Source organism: Mobula birostris, chromosome 16 (genome assembly GCF_030028105.1).
Source record: "Mobula birostris isolate sMobBir1 chromosome 16, sMobBir1.hap1, whole genome shotgun sequence".
NCBI lineage: Eukaryota > Metazoa > Chordata > Chondrichthyes > Myliobatiformes > Myliobatidae > Mobula > Mobula birostris.
The window spans coordinates 58,218,411-58,241,539 of NC_092385.1; the positions used below are offsets into that span (position 1 = coordinate 58,218,411).

At 42.7% G+C, this 23,129-nt stretch overlaps 1 protein-coding gene across 4 annotated transcripts in view; it reads left to right on the top strand.

The window, feature by feature from the left end:
• dnah1 (dynein, axonemal, heavy chain 1) overlaps positions 1 to 23,129 on the top strand; it is a 379,457-nt gene that overhangs the window by 187,358 nt on the left and 168,970 nt on the right. For all 4 annotated transcript variants that reach the window (XM_072280693.1, XM_072280695.1, XM_072280697.1 and 1 more), the window contains 5 exons: positions 2,887 to 3,000; positions 5,460 to 5,609; positions 6,534 to 6,620; positions 13,782 to 13,968; positions 15,461 to 15,552. In XM_072280693.1, the coding sequence (XP_072136794.1) occupies positions 2,887 to 3,000; positions 5,460 to 5,609; positions 6,534 to 6,620; positions 13,782 to 13,968; positions 15,461 to 15,552 (630 nt within the window). The remainder of the gene's footprint in view (positions 1 to 2,886; positions 3,001 to 5,459; positions 5,610 to 6,533; positions 6,621 to 13,781; positions 13,969 to 15,460; positions 15,553 to 23,129) is intronic.

Consider the following 23,129-nt stretch of genomic DNA (forward strand, 5'->3'; position numbering starts at 1 on the left):
TCAGATCCAGCTAATCAGGTTGGGTTTAATGTTGAAATGTTGAAATCAATATCTGTAAGTATGTGATTGTTAAGACCAAAGAATAGTATGGATAGATGTCCTCACATACCCCCGATCCTTGCGCATCCTTGCCTGTCCCTGCAGAACCCATCTGTGAACTGGAAGGAAGGGAGGATCATTGCATGGTCTAGTCATTGCAAGAGGGTATGTTTTCGGCTTGGTGTTCCAACCCCCAGACTCTCCTGAAACCAGTGGCCAACGAGGAGCCAGACTTTTGTTCAGGGTATCCTGGTGCCTTCGGGAGACCCAATTCTGCTGCTAAGAACAGACAAGGTGGCCCCAGCCAACAGAACTGTGCATGTCCCGAACCTGTCTAGTTGGGGGTGTGCTGGAACTAGAAAGAGGGTCTCTGGTTCAGGAGTTAGCCAAGGAAGTCAGGAGCTCTAGGAGCCAAATCTAAGGGATCCAGTCACCAGGTTCTGTATAAAGGAAAGGCTCCTAAATATAGACCCTTGGAGCCTCATCCCAAGATCACAAAGACCATTTGTAGTGTCTTGAGGCCATTGTCTGAGGGTATGGATGATGAATTGGACTCTGATTTGGTCTCTGTTTCAACTGAAGACTCTAGTGAACCTATAGCAGAGACTCTGAGATCAGCCAAATCACCCTCACTACCTAAGGAGCTTCAGGAGTCATCCTCAGAGGGAGGTTTGGGTGTTGTTGTAACCCCAAACCAGTCAAAATCCCTTCCAACTACAAGGATTTGGAAGAGGTCTTCAGCAAGGGAAGGGCCTCAACTCTTCCACAACAATGACCCTACAACTGTGCTTTAGACTTACAGCCTGGTACTTGTCCTCCACTGGGTCAATTATATGTGCTCTCAGGCCTGGGGCGAAGCAGTATGGAGGAGTGCATAAAAAGAACGGGAGCCTGCGGCCATGCATTGATTATAGAGGGCTGAATCGCATAACGACCAAAAATCATATCCCCTTCCACTCATGAACTCTGCCTTGAGATTCTCCAAGGGGCAAGAGTATTCCTGAAGCTGCAATCTGGTCAGCATAAAGAAGGGTGACAAGTGAAAGGCTGCATTCAACATACCAACAGGGCACCATGAGTACCTGGACATGCCTTTCAGCCTCATGAATGCACCTGCAGTTTTCCAGGCCTTTATAAACTATGTGTTCTGGGGATACTCTCCATAAGTATGCCTTGGTCTACTTGGAAGATATCTTAATCTTCTCGAAGTCTATGAAGGAGCACATAGCTCACAGCAGAGATATCTTCTTTGGACTTTATGTCAAGCTAGAGAAATCCGAATTTCATGTAACTACCATTTCATTTTTCAGTTTTATCATCTCTAGTGGCAATCTCAAGATGGTCCCTACTAAGATCCAGGCAGTCAGAGATTGGCCACAGCCATCCAATATGGAAAAAGTCCAACGATTCCTGGGATTTCCCATCTTTTCACATAAGGAACTTCAGCTCAGTAGCAGTTCTGCTGACAGCACTAACTAACAGATCCACGGGCCCCTTTTGTTTGGACTACTGAAGCGAAGGCTGCTTTTGCAGAGCTCAAGTAGCAGTTCACGACAGCTCCCACTTTGGTTCCACGTAACCCAGACCTTCCTTCATTGTGGAGGTGGACGTCTTGGACGTCAGGGTAGGTGCAGTGTTGTCTCAAAAGTCACCTTTGGACAACACACTGCACCTGTAAGTATTCTTCTCCAGGCGGCTATCCCCAGCAGAGGTAAACTAGGACATCGGAAATAGAGAGCCACTCGTGGTCAAGTTGGCTTTGGAGGAATGGTGTCACTGGCTTCAGAGGGCCAAGAACCTTTTTATTGTATTTAGAACCTGGCTTGTATTCAGAAGGTCAAAAGACTGAATTCCAGGCAGGCCAGGTGGTATCTTGTCTTTAACTACTTCAATTTCATCTTTGCCTATTGACCAGAGTCAAGGAATCAGAAACCGGATACCTTGTACTGTCAGTTCAATTAACCAGAAAGAGAGGAGCAGCCTACCAGTATTTTGCCCCAAGCTAAGGTGGTAGTGCCAATTTGTTGGGGAGTCGATGCACTTGTTTGCAAGGCCCAGGAGCAAGGGGAGATTCCTAAGAAGGGTCCTCTGGGTCATATGTTCATCCCAAGTTCTGTCAGGTCTCAGGTACTTCAATGGGGACGTGCATCAAGAATGACTGCTCACCCAGGGATTGCCAGTTCATCAGAAGATACTGGTGGCCAGAAATGGTGAGAGAAGTCCGACACTACATGCAGGCATGCAAGGTGAGTGCCTGGAGCAAGGAGCCATGCACCCACCCTCAAGGGCTCCTTCACCTTCTAACTGTTTCAGACAAACTATGGATGAACATCTCAATGGGCTTTGTCACAGATCTTCTGCCTTCCAAGGGGAAGACTGTCATCATTGCAACTGTAGATCACCTGACCGCGCCAGCCTCAGGGGTTTAAACACTCTAACTCCTCAGAATATGGATAACTGGCACGTCTCTTTAAAGATTCAGGCCTGCCCTGCTTATTGGTGGCCATGTTTTTGTGCCAGGATTTTAATATTTAAAGAGCACCTGAACTGAGGTTCGGTGCTCAATTGTCAGCTCAACTTTGGATTCTCGTCTAGCATCTAGTTTAGAACCCTGTCTTTATTTCAGTCTCATGTCTCAATTCTAATCTCGGATACTCCAGCACTTGGATCCTAACTATCCTAGCCCAGTCTCTCGTCACAATATTACTTCATAATTATGTTATGATAAAATGACAGAAAAATTACTATACAGTATACTAATATTTCCATTATTAAATTTTATTGAAAAGTAAATATGTCGGAGTCTTATCTCTGAAATTTACCTCATTGCCCAAATTATCTTTACAGGTTGAACGCTTCATGTTTGAAGGTATAGAGATTCCACTGATACCATCTTGTGCTGTCTTCATTACCATGAACCCTGGCTATGCAGGTCGTACAGAGTTACCTGACAATCTTAAGGTAGGCAAGGTTTTCACCCATGGACATTTATCCAATTTAGTTAGTACACTTGTACCATTTGAAACAAAACAAAAGCCAGTAATGTCATAGAGTATGTTGGCAGGATGAGATGAATTAAAGTGAAAATGTGCAATAAACATACTTGTACCTTAATTCCATTTCAATAAAGAATTAGCATCTTACTTTCCACTACCTAGTGTATTGATAATTCTGAAGGTTTCTTCTAAATTTTGTTCGAATAACAGTTCTCTGCCATTACACTTTCAATGTGACTTAAGGTGCCAGCTATAGTATAAAGGTTGCATATTTGCCTGTGGATTAGAAGGTTGTTGGCTCAGCTCACACAATAAGTTTAAACAGTTTAAAAAGTTTAAAAATATCCTTCAATGTAAAAATTATACAGTTGCGGGAGCCAACTCATGGAAGAGACAGTTCAGGTTTTGTCCACCCTCTGGATAAAACTGGTCTACTGGTCTTCTTTCTAAGTTCTATGACTATGGATTCAGAGATTTGAATTTGAATATTTCTATAGAGCTGGGGAGTTTAAATTTAAACAATTAATTTGAGAATAAGAGCAAAGCTAGTGCTAATAATGGTGACTATGAAACTAATGGACTGTGATTTAAAAACCTCATCAGGTCTATGAATGTCATAGAACACTGCAGCACAGAAACAGTCATCTAGTCTATGCCAAACTATTAATCTGCCTCATCCCATTGACCTGCACCCAGAGCATACCCCTCCAACTCATGTACTGTACTTATCCAAATTTCTCTTAAATGTTGAAATCCAACCTGCATCCACCACTTCTGCTGGAAACTTGTTCCACACTCTCACCGACCCCTGAGTAAAGAAGTTCCCCTTCACGTTCCCCTTAAACATTCCACCTTTCCCCCTTAACCCATGACCTGTAGTTGTAGTCTCACCCAACCTCAGTGGAAAATGCCTGCTTACATTTACCCTACCTATGCCCCTCGCAATTTTGTATACCTCTATCAAATTTCCCCTCATTCTTCTGCACACTATTCAACCTTCCCCTATAACTCAGGTTCTGACAACATCCTTGTAATTTTTCTCTGCACTCTTTCAAGGTGCTGGAAAGGGGACAGTAACATCACGAAGGATCCTACCCACTCTGCTCATGGACTGTTTGTCCTACTCCCATCAGGGAGGAAGTTCCATGGCATCCACACCAGGTCCAGCAGGTTCAAAAACAGTTACTTTCCCCAAGCAGGAAGGCTGATCAACACCTCCACCCTCAGCCGCCTCCACTTTATCATTTTCTGTCAGTGTCACTTTATGTATAGACACTCCTGTGTCTAGTGTCTCTTTAGGGACTATGTATATACTGTAAGCTATTGAATATATTTATATTTATTGTGTTCTGTATTTTATTGTGTTCATTTTGATTGCATTGGGCTGGATTGACAATTATTTTTGTTCTCCTTTACACTGTGTACTGGAAATAACAAACAATCTTGAAGAAATTTGCTAAGTGGTTGGGGAATAGAATTTAGGTTAAGATGCAGAGTTTCTGATGAGCTCACAAGAAGTCAGACGCATTGAGATATTTTAAATAATAGTGCGAGTGATGGAGTTGGGTTGCTTATACGTTTTATTTACAATATCTGTGTTGAAAGGTTAGATGGTTTTTTTACAATATCTGTGTTGAGAGGCTCCATCTCAGAAATTAATTAATCACTTTTATACCAGTCTTCTAGAGTACACTTGGAACTTGGAGGGGGTTCCCAAAGTTGGAAAAATACAGCAGCAAGACAAAGAATGACTAGATCCAGCAAGTCATTTCTTTCCACTACTTTTATTGGAGATTAATTTGTGGAGTATCCATCATCCATGAGCCTCAAAGAAGCCTTCTGTCAGCTACTTATGGTTTCTCTTCACAACTCTGTGCAGGATTACCTCCCCAAGCTTTGTGCGAGCTTCCTGTCACCAATCCCCTAACCAAATCTTGATCATCTGCTTTAATTTCTTTCTCTCAATCCCATTATCTCACTCAATCTCTCCTTTCACTTTTTCTTCAATGCTGAAATCCATTCCATTGTTTGATCTTAAATTCCAGAATCTCTTCCTTGATTATGTACTTTGATTCATCTCCTATCAGCTTCTCTGAAGAGCACCTGGGACAATCCCACTGTAACCTCCAACCACAACAACTCTCACCTAATGGTCAGTCTGCTGGACTGGAAATAGATGTAGAACAAAACAATAGCAAAGTTTTGTGTTAAATATATTGGCCTGAACTCCATATCTCTGGAAATTCCTACTTTCAATACACATCCTGCATTGTTCCATGCCACTAGTCCTGTGTTCTCAAGATGTTACGAGGAATTATTATTCAAGCAGTGTTTAACACATCCCTGTCTGAGAATATTTCATGTTCAGTTACGTGGAATGTATGTTCACTGATTTGTTGGAAATTAATGTTTCCCGTTGTTTAGGCTTTGTTCAGGCCCGTGGCAATGATGGTTCCTGACTATGCCATGATCGCTGAGATTTCTCTGTATTCCTTTGGGTTCAGCAATGCCAAAGTACTTGCAAAGAAAATCACCACAACCTTCAAACTGTCCAGCGAGCAACTCAGCTCACAGGTAAATTAACAGTCTCAAACTAAAGTATCATTATTACAATTTGACCACTTAATCTTTCCTTACTGAGACCATGGCTAAGAATATGCTGGGTTATCTGAAGAAAAAGTTTTCTTTGCTTTCTAAGCAAATTTGATTTGGTATACAGTACCCTTTTATTTACATTGAAGACCATAAGTATAAGATTTCTTGACAATCTTTCATTTCTATGAACCCATTTATCTAAACAATGTCTTTTACTAACATAGATTCATTCACTGCATTTAGAATTTAAAAAACACTAGAGAAGTTTGTAACTCATCACCATGTGTCATTTTGGCTTTTGGCCATTGCAGTTTTCTCAGGACATGTAACTCCCTGCCCTGACATCACCAGTATAATATTAAATGGTTGGCCCCACAGTGTTAGACAAGGTCTGCTGAATCAGTACGGACATTACATGCCCCTGCTCTCCTCTCTTGACCTTAACCAGCTGAGACAAGGGATACTTAATCTTTTCCCTTCTGCATTCTCTAATTTCTGAGCTTTCCTCCACATTTTATTGGGAAAATAAGATTTTAAAAAATGCTGGAAACATTCAACATGGCAAGTAGCTACCATCAAGCTAGGACTAGGTAATGTTTCAGAATATCAGAATAGGATGTATTAATTCTGCTCCTCTTATTGAAGCTGCGTGGCTGAGTATTTCCAGTATTTTGCTCTTCAGATTTCCAGCAGACATTGGAAATCTGAAGGACAAAATGTTTCATTCATCACATACAGTTCCTATGTTGTTGTCTACTGAGTTTATCGATCAAATAGAAGAAACAAGAGAAATGTTAACAATGTTTATAAGCTCCATAGCGCTTCCAACATGAACAAGCTGAACACAAAGCCACATGGTTTGTCAAAGATTAATTTGATGACTAATTACTGTCTCTGCTTTAGGATCATTATGACTTTGGAATGAGAGCTGTAAAAACTGTGATCTCTGCAGCGGGGAACCTGAAGAGAGAGAATCCCGATATGGATGAGGTGAAAGATCCACTGGAAAAGAGTATTTATTTTAAAATGAGGAAGTAGTTCATCATATTTTACAAAATAGGCAGCCATGTTGAATATAGAATGATAGATGCATAATTGTTAATCTAGTACATAGATTAATTGAAATAATAACTTATTATTAAAAGAATAAAGTGATTGCATAAAGATAATAGTAGGAATATACTACTAATCTTACAAAATAGTTTCATATGGTATACAGTGTATAGTATTAAATGAATAACTATTTGTGACCATAAATTAATAGTCATTCTATAATTTGTGTATTATGTTTAGTGAATTATGGTTAATTGGGCCATCAGTTAATTGGGACAGCTGCTTATCTGGGACAACTCTTAAAGAACAGAAACTAATCAAAAAATACCTGAATTCCCTTCATTTCTTTGGTGCACTGTGCCGTTTAATTGGGACGGGGACTGTTGCTGAACAGTGTCTAACTGGTGTCAGTTGTGAGCATTTGTGTGACCATTAGACAATATATTGTGCTTAGAGTGAACAGTTTTAAATAGTGTCAGTTGTGTGTTCCTCTATTCAAAAAGCAAAGATTTTTGTCACTGATAGATGGTGTAAAATAAGCAGTAAGACAATTTAGAACTATTTTGCACACTGCGGTTTCAAATATTCAGACTTGGAGGTGCCAGAAATGGCCAGGAGTGAAAATAAGACACTACTTCAACAGTTAGGAACTACAAAGAATTTGAAGGTGTCGGCAATAGTCTTGAATGTTACAATGAAAATGAAGATTTATAGGAAGCAATCATCGAAAGCATTGTATGAAATCACTCCATTATCTGCACTAGGTGTCTGCACTGATTTTGTTAATTTACAGTCAATCAAAAGAACATGGCAGTGTACACTGAATGAATTCCTCCATTGATGACTATTAGGAACCAATACACAATTTTATAATACTGTAGCAGTATTGATGGTGTTCTAACCTGCGCTATTTCATTTAAATACACAATTTGTCAGCTAAATGATAATATGTCCTTTTTATACCTTTTTAACTGTTTCCATGAAATTTCAGCTAATCGGAGTAGCCCACTTAATTGGGCCAACATGCACTGGTCCTGAAGTGTTCCAGTTAACTGGAATCCAGTGTATATGATTAAAAATGATAGCAATGACATATTGGCCATTCATTAGTATACAGACAGACTTCTTAACTAAAATAAAATGTTCACAAAGTAATTTATATATGAATAAGAGATCACCAGAATGAATTTCGTGTTGATGAACAGATGGTGAATGTGTATTGAACTAGCTAGGAACATAATGTAAACATGATGAAAGCTAGAATAATTAAAGAATATTATATACAGTATAAAATCTTCAAGTTTTATTGAATCAAGCAAAGAGTGGCTTATATGCAAAGGGACATTAGTATATAGAGTGCATTTCACATAGAAAACACACCTACTGTATAAAAAATGTACAATGTTTAGCTATGATGCATAGCAAGAGTTTGCAATAATAAAGTATCAGAATATTTACACTTAAGGATAATAGATATCTGGAAGTATATTGAAAAACATTGATAAATATGCTGTATGTGGAAAGCAGATAAGAATATCCACTGTGCCAACACTTTGTGGTAGTTCAGGTAATGGAAATTTACTCTTAAAGAATTCATAAATCATCAACAAAATTTTGAGATATTGTCTAAAAATTCATATACAAAATTTAAAAATAAATAATTGGATTAATTTATCAGCTGGATGACTATCAGGTCATTCAGGAAACTCAGGAAGTGGAAAATAGGAGATAGTCACCCCTAGGTTACAGGAGGCAGGTAACTTGGTGACTGTCAGAAGGAAGAGGGCAGCCAGTATAGAGTACCCTGTGGCCATTCCCCTCTATTATAAATATGCCGTTTTGGATACTGCTGAGGGAAAGACCTAATGGGGGGGAGCCACAATGATTGGGTCTATGGCATGGAGTCTGGCGCTAAGGCTCAGAAGAGAGGTGAAGAGGACTGCAGTAATGATAGGCGATTCCATAGTTAGAGGAATAGGGACGAGATCCTGTGAATGCAATAGAGACACCCATGTGGTATGGGTGTCGGGGTCAGGGATGTATCGGATTGGGTCCATGGCATTCTGAACGGGGAGGGTGAGCAGCTAGAAGTCTCGGTACATTTTGGCACCAATGGCATAGGTAGGGAAGGCAAAGAGGTCCTGAGGAGAGATTTTAGGGAGCTAGGTTGAAGACTGAAAATCAAGTCTCCTAGGGTAGTAACTTCTGGATTGCTGCCTGTGCCACATTCCAGTGAGGGTAAGAAATCATAAACACAAAATAATCTGCAGATGCTGGGGCCAAAGCAACACTCACAACAAGCTGGAGGAACTCAGCAGGTCGGGCAGCATCCGTGGAAAAGATCGGTTGACGTTTCAGGCCAGAACCCTTCATCAGGACTGAAGAGGGAAGGGGCAGAGGCCCTATAAAGTAGGTGGGAGGAGGGTGGGAAGGAGAAGGCTGGTAGGTTCCAGGTGAAAAACCAGTAAGAGGGAAGATAAAGGGCTGGGGGGAGGGAAGCAGGGAGGTGTTAGGCAGGAAAGGTGAAGAAAGAATAGGGGAAAACACAATGGGTAGTCGGAGGTGGAACCAAGAGGGAAGTGGTAGGCAGCTGGGGGAGGGGACAGAGTGACATTGGGATAGGGGAAGGGAGGGGGAGGGAATTACCGGAAGTTGGAGAAATCTATGTTCATACCAAGGGGCTGGAGACTACCTAGACGGTATATGAGGTGTTGCTCCTCCAACCTGAGTTTAGCCTCATCATTGGCAGTAGAGGAGGCCATGTATGGACATATCTGAATGGGAGTGGGAAGCAGAGTTGAAGTGGGTGGCTACTGGGAGATCCTGTCTGTTTTGGCAGACGGAGCGGAGGTGCTCAACGAAGCGGTCCCTCAATCTGCGTCGGGTTTCACCGATGTAGAGGAGGCCGCAACGGGAGCACCGGATGCAATAGATGACCCCAACAGACTCACAAGTGAAGTGTCGCCTCACTTGGAAGTACTGTTTATGTCAATTTCATTGACTTTACTTCTAACTTCCACCCAGTCCTCAAATTCACTTGGTCTATCTCGGACACTTCTCTCCCCTTTCTCGATCTCTCGGTCTCCATCTCTGGAGACAGACTGTCCACTAACATCTTCTACAAGCCCACTGACTCTCATAACTACCTCAACTCTACCTTTTCCCACCCCGCCACATGCAAAAATGCCATTCCCTATTCCCAGTTCCTCCGTCTCCGCCGCATCTGCTCTGAGTATGAGGTTTTCCATTCCAGGACATCTCAAATGTCCTCTTTCTTTAAGGATTGTGGTTTCCCTTCTGCTGTTATTAATGATGCCCTCACCCGCATCTCCTCCATTTCCCGCACTTTGGCCCTCACCCCATCCTCCCGCCACCACAACAGGGACAGAGTTCCCCTTGTCCTCACCTACCACCCCACCAGCCTCCGGATCCAGCACATTATCCTCCGCAACTTCCGCCACCTTTAACAAGACCCCACCACTAAGCACATCTTCCCCTCTCCACCCCTCTCCGCCTTCCGCAGGGATCGGTCCCTCCGCGACTCCCTTGTCCACACGTCCATCCCCACGGATCTCCCACCTGGCACTTATCCCTGTAAGTACAAGTGCTACACCTGCCCCTACACCTCCTCTCTTGCCACCATTCAGGGCCCCAAACAGTACTTCCAAGTGAGGCAACACTTCACTTGTGAGTCTGTTGGGGTCATCTATTGCATCCGGTGCTCCCGTTGCGGCCTCCTCTACATCGGTGAAACCTGACGCAGATTGAGGGACCACTTCGTCGAGCACCTCCGCTCCGTCTGCCACAACAGACAGGATCTCCCAGTAGCCACCCACTTCAACTCTGCTTCCCACTCCCATTCAGATATGTCCATACATGGCCTCCTCTACTGCCATGATGAGGCTAAACTCAGGTTGGAGGAGCAACACCTCATATACCGTCTAGGTAGTCTCCAGCCCCTTGGTATGAACATAGAATTCTCCAACTTCCGGTAATTCCCTCCCCCTCCCTTCCCCTATCCCTATGTCACTCTGTCCCCTCCCCCAGCTGCCTACTACCTCCCTCATGGTTCCACCTCCTACTACCCATTATGTTTTCCCCTATTCCTTCTTCACCTTTCCTGCCTATCACCTCCCTGCTTCCCTTCCCCCACCCCTTTATCTTCCCTCTTCCTGGTTTTTCACCTGGAACCTACCAGCCTTCTCCTTCCCACCCTCCTCCCACCTTATTTATAGAGCCTCTGTCCCCTCCCTCTTCAGTCCTGACGAAGGGTTCTGGCCCGAAACGTCGACCGATCTTTTCCACGGATGCTGCCTGACCTGCTGAGTTCCTCCAGCTTGTTGTGAGGGTAAGAAATCGACCATTTGGCAGATAAATGTGTAACTGAGGAACTGATGCAGGGGGTAGGAGTTCAGATTTCTGGATCATGATCAATGAGATCTCTTCTGGGGAAGGTACGACCTGTATAAGAGGGACAGGTTACGGCTGAACCCAAGTAGGGGACCAATATCTTTGCAGGCGGGTTTGCTGGAGGTGTTTGGGAAGCTTTAATCTAATTTGGCAGAAGGATGGGGCAAGGACAGGCTGTTGATAGGGCAAAATTGCAGTCAATGGGATGAGTTGCAATGTAAAAAGCAGACAAAATCAAAAAGGGTGATGAATTCAGTAATGAAGGTGTTATATTTGAATACACACAGTATTCAGAATAAGGTAGATGAACCTGTAGCACAGTTAGAGATTGTCAGCTATGATATCATGGGCATCACTGAATCGTGGCTGAAAGAAGATTACAGCTGGGAGTTTAACATCCAATGATACACAGGACAGGTTAGGCAGGTAGTCAGAGGTAGTGGGATAGCTCTATGAAATCAACTCCTTAGAAAGAGGTGACATAGGATCAGAAGATGTAGATTTGTTGTGCGTAGAGCTAAGAAACTGCAAGGGTAAAAAGACCCTGATGGGAGTTGTTTTCAGGCCTCTGAATCGTAGCAAAGATGTGGGCTACAAATTACAATAGGATATAGAAAATGCATGTCAAAAGGGCGATGTTATGATAGTCGTAGGGGATTTCAAAATGCAGGTAGATTAGGAAAATCATGTTGGTGCTGGATCCCAAGAGGGGGAGTTTCTAGAATGCCTCACAGATGGCTTTTTAGAGTAGCTCGTGGTTGCTAGGGGATCAGCTACACAGGATTGGGTGTTGTGCAATGAACTGAAATTGATTAGAAAGGTAAAAAGCACCCTTAGGGGACTGATCATAATATAGAATTTACCTTGCAGTTTGAGAAGGAGAAGCTAAAGTCAGAGTTATCAGTATATAGTAGGTTAAAGGGAATTACAGAAGCCTGAGAGAGGAGCAAGCCAAAATTAATTGGAAGGGGACACTAGCAGGGATGACAGCAGAACAGCAATGGCTGGAGTTTCTGGGGGCAATTCGGAAATACATCCCAAAGAGATAGATAAATAAATAGAAACACAGAAAACCTACAGCACAATAAAGCTGTGCTGAACATGTCCTTACCTTAGAACTATCTCGACTTACCCATCGTCCTCTATTTTTCTCGGCTCCCTTTACCGACTGTATCCAGGAGTCTCTTAAAAGACCCTATCATTTCCGCCTCCACCACCACCGCTGGCAGCCCATTCCACGCACTCTCCACTCTCTGCAGAAAAAAACTTACCCCTGACATCTCCTCTGTACCTACTTCAAAGCAACTTAAAACTATGCCCTCTCGTGCTAGTCACTTCAGCCCTGGGAAAAAGCCCCTGACTATCCACACAATCAATGCCCCTCATTATCTTTACACCTCTATCAGGTCACCTCTCATCCTCTGTCGCTCTGAGGAGAAAAGGCCAAGTTCACTCAACCTATTCTCATAGGGCATGCTCCCCATTCCAGGCAACATCCTTGTAAGTCTCCTCTGAATCCTTTCTATGGTTTCCACATCCTTCCTGTAGTGAGGCAACCTGAATTGAGCACAATACTCCAAGTGGAGTCTGACCTGGGTCCTATATAGCTGCAATATTATCTCTCAGCTTAAACTCAATCCCACAATTGATGAAGGCTAATGCACCATATGCCTTCTTAACCACAGAGTCAACCTGCGTAGCAGCTTTGAGTCTCCTATGCACTCAGACCCCAAGATCCCTCTGATCCTCCACACTGCCAAGAGTCTTACCATTAATGCTATATTCTATATAGGAAAGGTACGTCACATCTGGAGTTTCTACAGTTGGCGGACGATTTCCCTCCATGCCTCTCTGGCGTAGTGGGGAACCGTGTACGAGGCAAGCTACAGCAGTGGTTTGCCACTTGCCTTCTGCCAGGTGAGTTCCCAAAGAGATCACCAGCTCATAACCCAGCACGGATGGAAAGCGTGCAGGGGAGTCGGCTGGACTCGAACTTGGGACCTTTCGACCCAAAGTCCAGCACTGATGCCACTACGCCACCAGCCGGGTTTATACACTTATATATTTATATATTCTATATAAATAGCCATAAATCTCATTTACCAAGCATAATATTTGCAGGTTACAGGATCACAGAAGGACTTCTTTTTCTGACCCACAAGCCATGCTTGGAAAGCATTTCCAAGTTCTCCTTCATTGCTGAGTTTCCTGAGCTTTGTGAAACTCATTGTGGTTATCATATGAAGATGATTGCTAAAATATGAGGCATATAGGTTCATTAACATATTCAAATTTCCCCCATTACTTGAACCCTCTCCCATATCAATGCTACTCTATCGCTGCTTATCAGAGGTGTCAGAGACAGCCCAAGTCTTTCTTACTGATCTTTATCAATGTCCATTCTGTGAGATCAGCATCTCAGTGCTCAGCAGTTTAATGCAATGGATCTTTATTTAAACCTATCTCTATTTAAAGTGATTCAAGGCAAAACTATGGAAAGAAGTCTGGATCCTCATTAACTTTGATGTAAAGAACTTTCTAATTCCAACATGTAGCAAGAAGGAATAGAAGATAAAAAGCCATATAGAATTAAACTGTGGATAGATCCAAAATAAATATTAAAGAAATCCCTATATCATGCAAGTCTTGACCATGTTTCTTTAAACTAAAAGCTCTGCTGTGTTTTAGGAACTGATATGTCTGAGAGCAATCCGTGACGTGAATGTACCCAAGTTTCTACAAGATGATCTGAAGCTCTTCAATGGTATTGTGTCAGATCTCTTCCCAAAAATTAAGGAACAGCCTGTTGACTACGGCATTCTGGAGAAATCCATTCGCAATAAATGTGCCAAGAAAAATCTAAAAGACGTTAATGGTTAGTCATTTTTCAAAGAACAATTATCCTTTCAAGTGGTTGTTTTGTAATGTCAGTAGCCATGCTATACACAATTGAAACCTGATGCATAAAGTTGATTCATATTGTCAAGAAAGCATACCAGAATATTAGGAATAAGTCCTACAAGTGTTTGATTTTAAAAAATTCATTATTTACATGAGGGTCCAAGTAGGAGGAGAGGAAGAAATATACTTCCCAGAACATTCCCCAACAGTTGTTTTGGGGGCAATGCCCATACTTCCACCAGTTCAATGCACAATATGTCCTGTGATCTCCTGAGGGATTGGCATGGATGAGAGCAGAGAGTGCAGCTATGGCCATTGCTGGGGGTGTATTCTGTATTGATTCCTAAAGGCGGATCACGAGCTCATGATCGGCTCCATTCCTCTGCACTGATTAAAGCTTTGAGCAAGATTAACATAGTTTAGGATGAGAGCGGAAAACAAATAGGTTTTCAGTGGCGTGTGCCTGCTTTTGACCGGTCTCTTCTCACTGCTGCCAGCAGGAGGAACTGCAGGAGTCTTGGGTCCCACACCATCGGGTTCAGGAGCAATTGTTGCCTTGCAGCCATTGGGCTCTTGGATGGGCTTCACTTGCCATAATGCTGAACTTGCTCCACAGCAGTAGACTCATTTTCAGGGACTCATGTTCCTAGTTTTCGGGACCCTTGATGTAAGCACTGGCTAATACAAAGGTACAAACCATATTCCAATACCTCGCCTGGGGTTGTTCTTCAGGTAATGATGTTGAAAGGATTTTAAGCAAGAAAGATATCATAGCTGAGACTCTCGATCCAGGACTCTCATGATCTCTATTCATGCTGGCTGGTTTCACCCACAACCACACTTCAATGTACTAAACCAGGTGCTATAAGTTGAAAATAAAGGAATGTAACTTGCATCTGCACAAGGTTGGCAGTGTTGATAAAAATTACATTTCTTCATTTTCAGTTAAATTAATCCAGTAGAATTTCTACAAAAGCAAGTGATATTATGAAAACGGGATTATGAAAGCAGTATATAATGAAATAAAATCATGAAAATACTCTTTAGTAATCTTAGCAAGCATCTTTATTTAATGGAAGTAGTAAGATAATTAAAATAAGGATTAGAATAATGAACTGAGTTCTGCAACCATATGAAATATTTCACGCTTTTATAAAAATGATAATCTATCAGTTCAAATGTACGAGATGACTGAGATGATAAAAATATCTGAACTTGCTAAGAAGGTCATGACATCTCTTTTTTCCACCTTGTGTTTTCAGCTGGAGTCTTTGCCCACTGTATGATTTTCCAACAAATCATCTTAAGTGGATGAAAAACTGCATGAAGCAATTTAAATTTGTTATAATCCCACTGGCAATGTTTTCAGTTGATAGCAGAAGCCACAGACCTACCCATATATTGTCATTTGACTTAAATTTCCTTGAGAACGTTACATTAATGATTGCGCTCTCTTACTTATACAGGCTTTGTGACTAAGTGCATTCAGTTATATGAAACCACAGTTGTCCGGCATGGACTGATGTTGGTTGGTCCTTCAGGATCTGGAAAGACAAAGGTAGGACACATCCTGCTGTATAATAGAATTATAGTCCGTCAAATTTAGCCATCAAACTATCATTGGAATTATTGTCCTGAAGGAGGGTCTCGGCCCTTTATTCATTTCCATAGCTGCTGAGTTCCTCCAGTATTTTGTTTGTGTTGCATTGGAATTATAAGATGTTAGAGGCGGCTACTTGCCTTTAGCCAAGTGGTGGCCGTAGGCTGAACATGCCAGTCATCATTTAAGACAGAACTGCAAGAGTTTACAAGAGAGACGACCAAATATCAGGTCATATCCCCCTGTCATTATCTCTGCATACTCCGCACCAACATGGGAAATACATTACTCCCACGTTAAAAGATTTCCATGCCTATATGGTATACTGGTTTTCCTATGTAAGCTACATACTTTATATAAAACATTCACGCTGATACAAATTTAATTGGGGTCTTCTATATTCTCATTTGAGGTGAGATTCAGAACTTGTGTGCAACAAAATTATGATCAGATTAACATAGAATATAAAACAGTACAGCATGGGACAGGCCACTCGGCCCACAATTTCGTGCTGATCCTGAAGCCAATTTACACTAAATATCCCTCCTGTGTATCATTCGATGTTTGGAGCAATTAAGAATTGTTTCTTAATTTTTGCTTTCCAAAACTGAAATCCATCTGACGTATCAAAAAAAAATCTAAAATATTACAATACTTTTCAATTTTTTTGAGCAATCTTTCATAAATTCATCTGGATTTTTAAGAGATGATTTTCCATTTCTGAGTCCTATTGAGTACATAAGCATGAGGGCACTTGCCACTGCATTTCTGATTCCATTGTCCTGGAAGCTTCATATATGTGTAACAAGATGAGATCCACAGTGAGTTGGCAGGTTGGATTCAAGACTGACTTGATCATAAAAGGCAGAGGGTACTGGTGGTGGGATTTTATTTTGACAGGTTTTCAGAGGGATAGTGGCACTATTAGGTAAGCAAGAATAATATGCTTCTCTGTTCAAAATTTTTATTTGTTCCCCTTATTTAGATTGATGTTTTTCAACTTTTTCTTCATTATCTCATCTTTTCTTTCATTGCCTCAATATTAATTTGTTCCTTTTAAGAAATTCCCTATGCCTATGTGCTAAGCTAATCTTTTCTTTCAACTTTATTTCCCACTCTCTTCCCCCTACCTCCAATTTATTTAATCCTTTGACTTGCCTGTTTACTTTTTTACAAAAAGCTATACCACCAAATGAAGAATGGCAGGATAATTAGGAAGATATACCTTAATATTCATATCAAATGTAATTTGTTTAATATTACCTGTAAACTTCAAAACATTCACCACCATACAATACCCTGTCTGACTTATGAAAATAGAACTTATATATCTCGGCCTGAAACGTCGACTGCAAGTCCTGACGAAGGGTCTCAGCCTTAAACGTTGACTGCACCTCTTCCTACAGATGCTGCTTGGCCTGCTGCGTTCACCAGCAACTTTGATGTGTGTTGCTTGAATTTCCAGCATCTGCAGAATTCCTGATTAGATTGGTTCAACTCTTTAAAACCAAATGGTTATACCATTCGATGTCACATTATTTCTTCTTGCTTTGGGTAGTGGACCTGCACATCACTTTGCAACTAATACTATGTGCTTCACCAGATCCTATTCCCTCATTCGCTCAGTATCAGTTTATTGTCATTGCCTTAAACAATGCAAAATTTATATCTCTATCTATTGTAGTGATCTTGGAGAGGGTTCAGAGGAGGTTCATAAGAATGATCGAGATTAACATATGAGGAGCGGTTGGTGGCTCTGGGCCAGTACTTGCTGGAGTTTGGAAGAGCGAGGGGGGATCTCATTGAAACCTGTCAAATATTGAAAGGCCTAGATAGACTAGACATAGAGAAGATGTTTCCTATAGTGGGAGAATCTACAACCGCAGAACACAGCCTCAGCATACAAGAACATCCATAAAACAGAGGAGCAGCATTAGGCCATTCAGCCCATTGAGCCTGCTCCACCATTTCACCATGGCTGATCCTGAATTCCACTCAGCCACATATACCTGCCTTCTCGCCATATCCTTTGATACCGTGACCATTCAGGTAACTATCATCTTCCATTTTAAATATACCCATGGACTGGGCCTCCACCAGAGTCTGTAGTAAAGCATTCCACAGATTCACCGCTCTCTGGCTAAAAAATTCCTCATTACCCCTATTCTAAAAGGATGTCCCTCAGTTCTGAGGCTGTGCCCTCTGGTTCCTGATACCCCCACCAGAGGAAGCATGCTCCTCATCCACCTTATCTAGTTCTTTCAACATTCAGTAGGTTTCAATGAGATCCCCCGCAATCTTCTAAATTCTGGTGACTACAGGCCCAAAGCTGCCAAACACTCCTCATGTGTTAACCCCTTCATTGCTGGAAACATCCTTGTGAACCTCCTCTGGACTGTCTCCAATGACGATACATCCTTTCTAAGATAGGGGGCCCAATACTGTTGACAATATTTCAAGTGCGGCCTCACTAGTGTCTTATGAAGCATCAGTATTATCTCCTTGCTTTTATATTCTATTCCCCTTGAAAGAAATGTCAACATTGCATTTACCTTCTTTATCGCAGTTTCAGCCTGTAAATTAACCTCCCGGGAGCCTAGCACAAGGATTCCTATGTCCCTCTGCACCTTTGATGTTTGAACCTTCTCCCCATTTAGATAATTATCCGTACTTTTGTTCCTTTCACCAAAATGCATCACATTTCCCAACATTGTATTCCATCTGCCACATTTTTGCCCTTTCTTCCAATTTGTCCAAATTCTGCTGCAAACGCATTGCTTCCTCAGTACTACCTACCCCTCCACCTATCTTTGTATCATCCGCAGACTTTGCCACAAAGCCATTAATTCCATTATCCAAATCATTGACAAACAATGTGAAAAGTAGTGGTCCCAATACTGGCCCCTGAGGAACACCACTAGTCACTGGCGGCCAACCAGAAAAGGCTCCCTTTATTCCCACTCACTGCCTCCTGCCTGTCAGCCATTCCTCTATCCATGCCAGTATCTTTCCTGTAATTCCATAGGATTATATCTTGTTAAGCAGCCTCAAAATCCAAGTAAATGACATCCACTGCCTTTCCTTTGTCCACCCTGCTGGTTACGTCTTTGAAGAACTCCAATAGATTTGTCAGGCAATATTTCTCTTTGCAAAAACCATGTTGACTTTTACTTATTTTATCATAAGTCTCCAAGTACTCTGAAACCTCATCCTTGGTAATAGAATCCAACACTTTCCCAACCACTGAGTTTAGGTTGACTTGGCCTATAACTTCCTTCCTTTTGCCTTCTTCCCTTCTTAAAGAGTGGAGTGACATTTTCAATTTTCCAGTCTTCTGGGACCATGCCAGAATCAAGTGATTCTTGAACGATCATGTCCAATGGATTTGCTATCTCTTCAGCAGCCTCTCTCAGGACTCTGGGATGTAGTCCATCTGGTCCAGCTAACTTATCCACCTTAAGATCTTTGAGTTTCCCGAGCAGTTTTTCCTTTGTAATAGCAATGGCACTCATTCCTGCTCCCCGACACTCATGGGCCTCTGACACACTGCTCGTGTCTGCCATTTCTTTGTTCCCCATTACTACCTCATCAGCATCATTTACCAGTGGTCCAATATCAATGCTCACCTCCCTTTACTCTTTATCTGACTGAAAAAACTCGTAGTATCCTGTTTTATATTATTGGCTAGTTTGACCACATTTTTCATCTTTTCCCTTCTTATAGTTTTTTTAGTTGTCTTTTGTTGGATTTTAAAAGCTTCCCAATCATCCAGCTTCCTACTCCCTTTTGCTAACTTATATGCCCTTTCCTTGGCTTTTATGCAGTCCTTAACTTCCTTTGTCAACCACAGTTGCCTACCCCTGCCATTTGAGAACTACTTCTTCTGTGGGCCATATTTATCCTGTGTCTTGTGAACTGTTCCCTGAAAACTCAGCCACCTCTGCTCTGCCATCATCTCCGCCAGTATCCTCCTCCAATCCACCTGGGCAAGCTTCTCTCTCATGCCACTGTAATTCCCTTTATTCCATTGCAATACTGATACATGTGACTTATCCTTCTCCCTCTCAAATTGCAGCATGAATTCAATGATATTATGATCACTGCCTCCTAAGCGTTCCTTTATGTTAAGCTCCCTAATAAGATCTGGATTATTACACAGCAGCCAATCTAAGATAGCCTTTCCCCAAGTAGGCTCAATCACAAGCTCTTCTTAAGAGCCATCTCACAGGCATTCAACAAATCTCTTCTCTTGCAATCTGACACCAACCTGAGGTTCCCAATCCCCTTGCATATTGAAGTCCCACATTACAATTGTGCCAATCCCCTTATTACATGCCTTTTCCAGGTCCCTTTGCAATCTCAACTCCACATTTTGTCTACTATTTGGAGGCCTAACTATGATTCCCATAATTTTTTTTACCCTTGCATTTCTTAACTTCACCCACAAAGATTCGACATTCTCTGACCCTATGTCACCTCTTTCTGAAGATGTAATTCCATCTCCTACCAACAGAGCCACACCACTGCCTATGCCTTCCTGCCTGTCCTTTCGATAGAAAGTATATCCTTTGACGTTAAGCTCCCAACTATGGCCTTCTTTCAACCATGACTCAGTGATGCCCACAAGGTCATACCAACCAATCTCCAATTGCACCACGAATTTATCCACCTTATTCCGAATGCTACACACATAATACAGCACCTTCAGTCCTGCATTCTTTGCCTTTTTGAATTTTGCCTCTGCGGTACAATTTAACTCTTTGCTCTGTCTGCACTTGTACCCATGTCCCTTTTGAATAGAGATGAGGAATAATTTCTTTAGCCACATGTGGTGAATCTATGGAATTCATTGCCACAGATGGTTGTGGAGGCAAAATCATTGTGTATACTTAAAGTGAAGGTTGATAGGTTCCTGATTAGTCAGGGTGCCAAAGAGATTATGGGGAGAAAGCAGAAGAAAAGGGTTTAGATGGATAACAAATCAGCCATGATTGAATGGCAGAGCAAAACAAATGGGCCATATGGCTTAATTCAGTTCTTATATCCTATGGTCTTATAGTTTTATAGAGATAAATATCTATCTGGTTACCAAAAAACTTGTGTTTTCATTACTGGCTGGAAGCATTATTCCTGATGTAATCTGTAGAAGGGAGATGGACAGTAGATATTCTGGTTTGAGACCCTTCATCAGGACTGATAACCAGTATAAAGAGATGTGGGGAAGGGCTGAGGCAAGAGCTGGTAAGTGATGGGTAGATCCAAGTGAAGAGGGGTGAATGGCAGATGGGTGAGGAAAGAGTAGAAATAGTGGCAGGAAGCTGGGAGGTTAGACTTAGAGGCAACAAGAGATTGCAGAAGATCAGGAAGGTGAAGCATTGAACTTGCCCTCATAAAACACAAGGATAAATATCTAGTCATCAAAAACTTATAACGTTATTGTAGCCCTCCTGGCCAGCCTCAGGGTCGCTTGGCTTGCTGTCATCTAGGGAAACAGCCCTCAGCACCGCCAAACTGGGTAATTAGTTTGTGTGGATGCTCTGTGATGTACCCCACCCCACCCAAATAACAGACAATACACCAGATACGATTAAACGATTTACAGTTTATAGATATTACTGCAACTATATAATTAATAGAGAATAAAATATAAAAGGAAAATAAAAGGTGCCAAACTTATCAAAGTTCAATCTCTTCGTGCACAAGCAGTTGGAGCTCAGGACCCTTCTTCTTCACCCTGCAACCCCTCGGACCACCTCGACCGGCCGCCTGGGACCAACAACAGTGGTCGACCAGACGCTCCACACGAGTCCGTCTCTGTCTCCTCTCCTCGCCGAACGCCCTGATCGGGGTCCAACCCTGTTAGCGGACATCACAGCACCTGGTCCATCCTCGGTCTCTCTCTCCCGCCTTCTCCCCCAAAACCCCGCGCATACAATATCTTCAAATACACCAAAAACAGAACAACTATCCCAATTGGTTCGTAACATATTCTTATCACACTCTAACCCAAAACAAGCTGCTAGTGCAAGAACTTTCTCAGCATTTAACATAACGAAGAAGCATTCCCAAGAATAACGTAACAGAGAAGCCATTTTAATTAGCCTATGCAGTAACATAAAAGACGAAACCCGCTTACACTCTTCCCCCCACCAAATAAAGTCATGTCCTCATGATTTCTAAATAACTCGCCAACCAGTCCTGCAGACACACAACACACACATACACAGATACACACAGTGACAGTTTTCCCCAAACAGTGGACCTTACACCTGTCCCACAGGCGCTACATAGGCTAACCTATCTGGGAGCTTCCTAATCCTCCAAGACCTCCGTACCCCCTCACCTAAACCCTAAAGGCTCAGACACTACTAGGGATACCTCGAGCCTGCCTGCCAACTCCTCTCTCACTCAGGCCACCATTACAACTCGGAGCCCCCTGACCCGTGTCCGGGGCCCCGCTTCTTTTCCTTCCTGATCCTGCCCTAACTCAGACTGCCCACAGCTAACCCTCCCTACTACAACTGACTCAGTGGGAGAAGGGCCAAAGGTCTCTTCCTCAATCGCGGGGAAGTTAGTGAAAGGCAGCAGGTATCATATGTCCAGCACATCATCCTTCGAATCCATATTCTTCCTCATTCCCACGATCGGTAGCTGCTGTTTAAGTTTCTCCAAACTGAAACATTTAGCCGGGGCTACCCCTTCAGCCTCCTGCAGTCGGGACGTCAGCTTCTTCGGGGACTCCTTCAACTCTCACCACAGCCTCAGCAGTTCTGACTCAGGGTTCTTGGCCATCTCAATCTGGGACGCAGATACCCCACCAGCTTCTTCCACCTTGACCTGAAAAGCAGCAGTTAAAGGATGTTCAGCTTCCAGTTTTTTCTTCCTGATGACGTCTTCCAGGTCAACTTTCAGTTTTTCCACTTCATTTAAACTGTCAATAGTCATCTCCAGGTTCCTTTCAAGCGTCTGCCTCCCTTTTCTGAGATCTGTCCTCCATTTCTTCACCTCCTCGGAAGTGTAGTCAAACTCCCCTCCCTGGGCTCTTGGTTTTCTGTTGGCCTTAGTCAGAACACTTCCTTGATCTTCCCCAACTTGTAAGTCTTCCAATCTTTTCTGGATCAACGTCTTGAGTTTCTGCTGATCCCTTCGAAGGTGGGTCATTGTTTCTTCTCGCTGGGTTAATTCATCAGTACATGACCACAGTGTCGGCTCGGAATTCCGTTGCTCCTTCTCCACGTTGACGAGCGTGAATTCCAAGTCTGCAATGGTCGTCCCACAAGTGCGGCACTCAGTCTCCGGCCGGCATTTCTGAGCACTCAGTTCAGCGGTGCAAATCCCCTCTCTTCCCTGTGTCTCATTCAGATTGACGACCTGGGTTTCCATCCCCCGGTCCACCACCGTCTGTCCCAACACCAGGAAGTTCAACTGGTATGTCGGGTCATTTTTCTCACATTGCACCAAACTCCTCCAGCCAAAAACTCCTCCACATTTGACACTTCGCTTCGGTCGCCCGGGCTCAGCCACTCGCCTCGCCT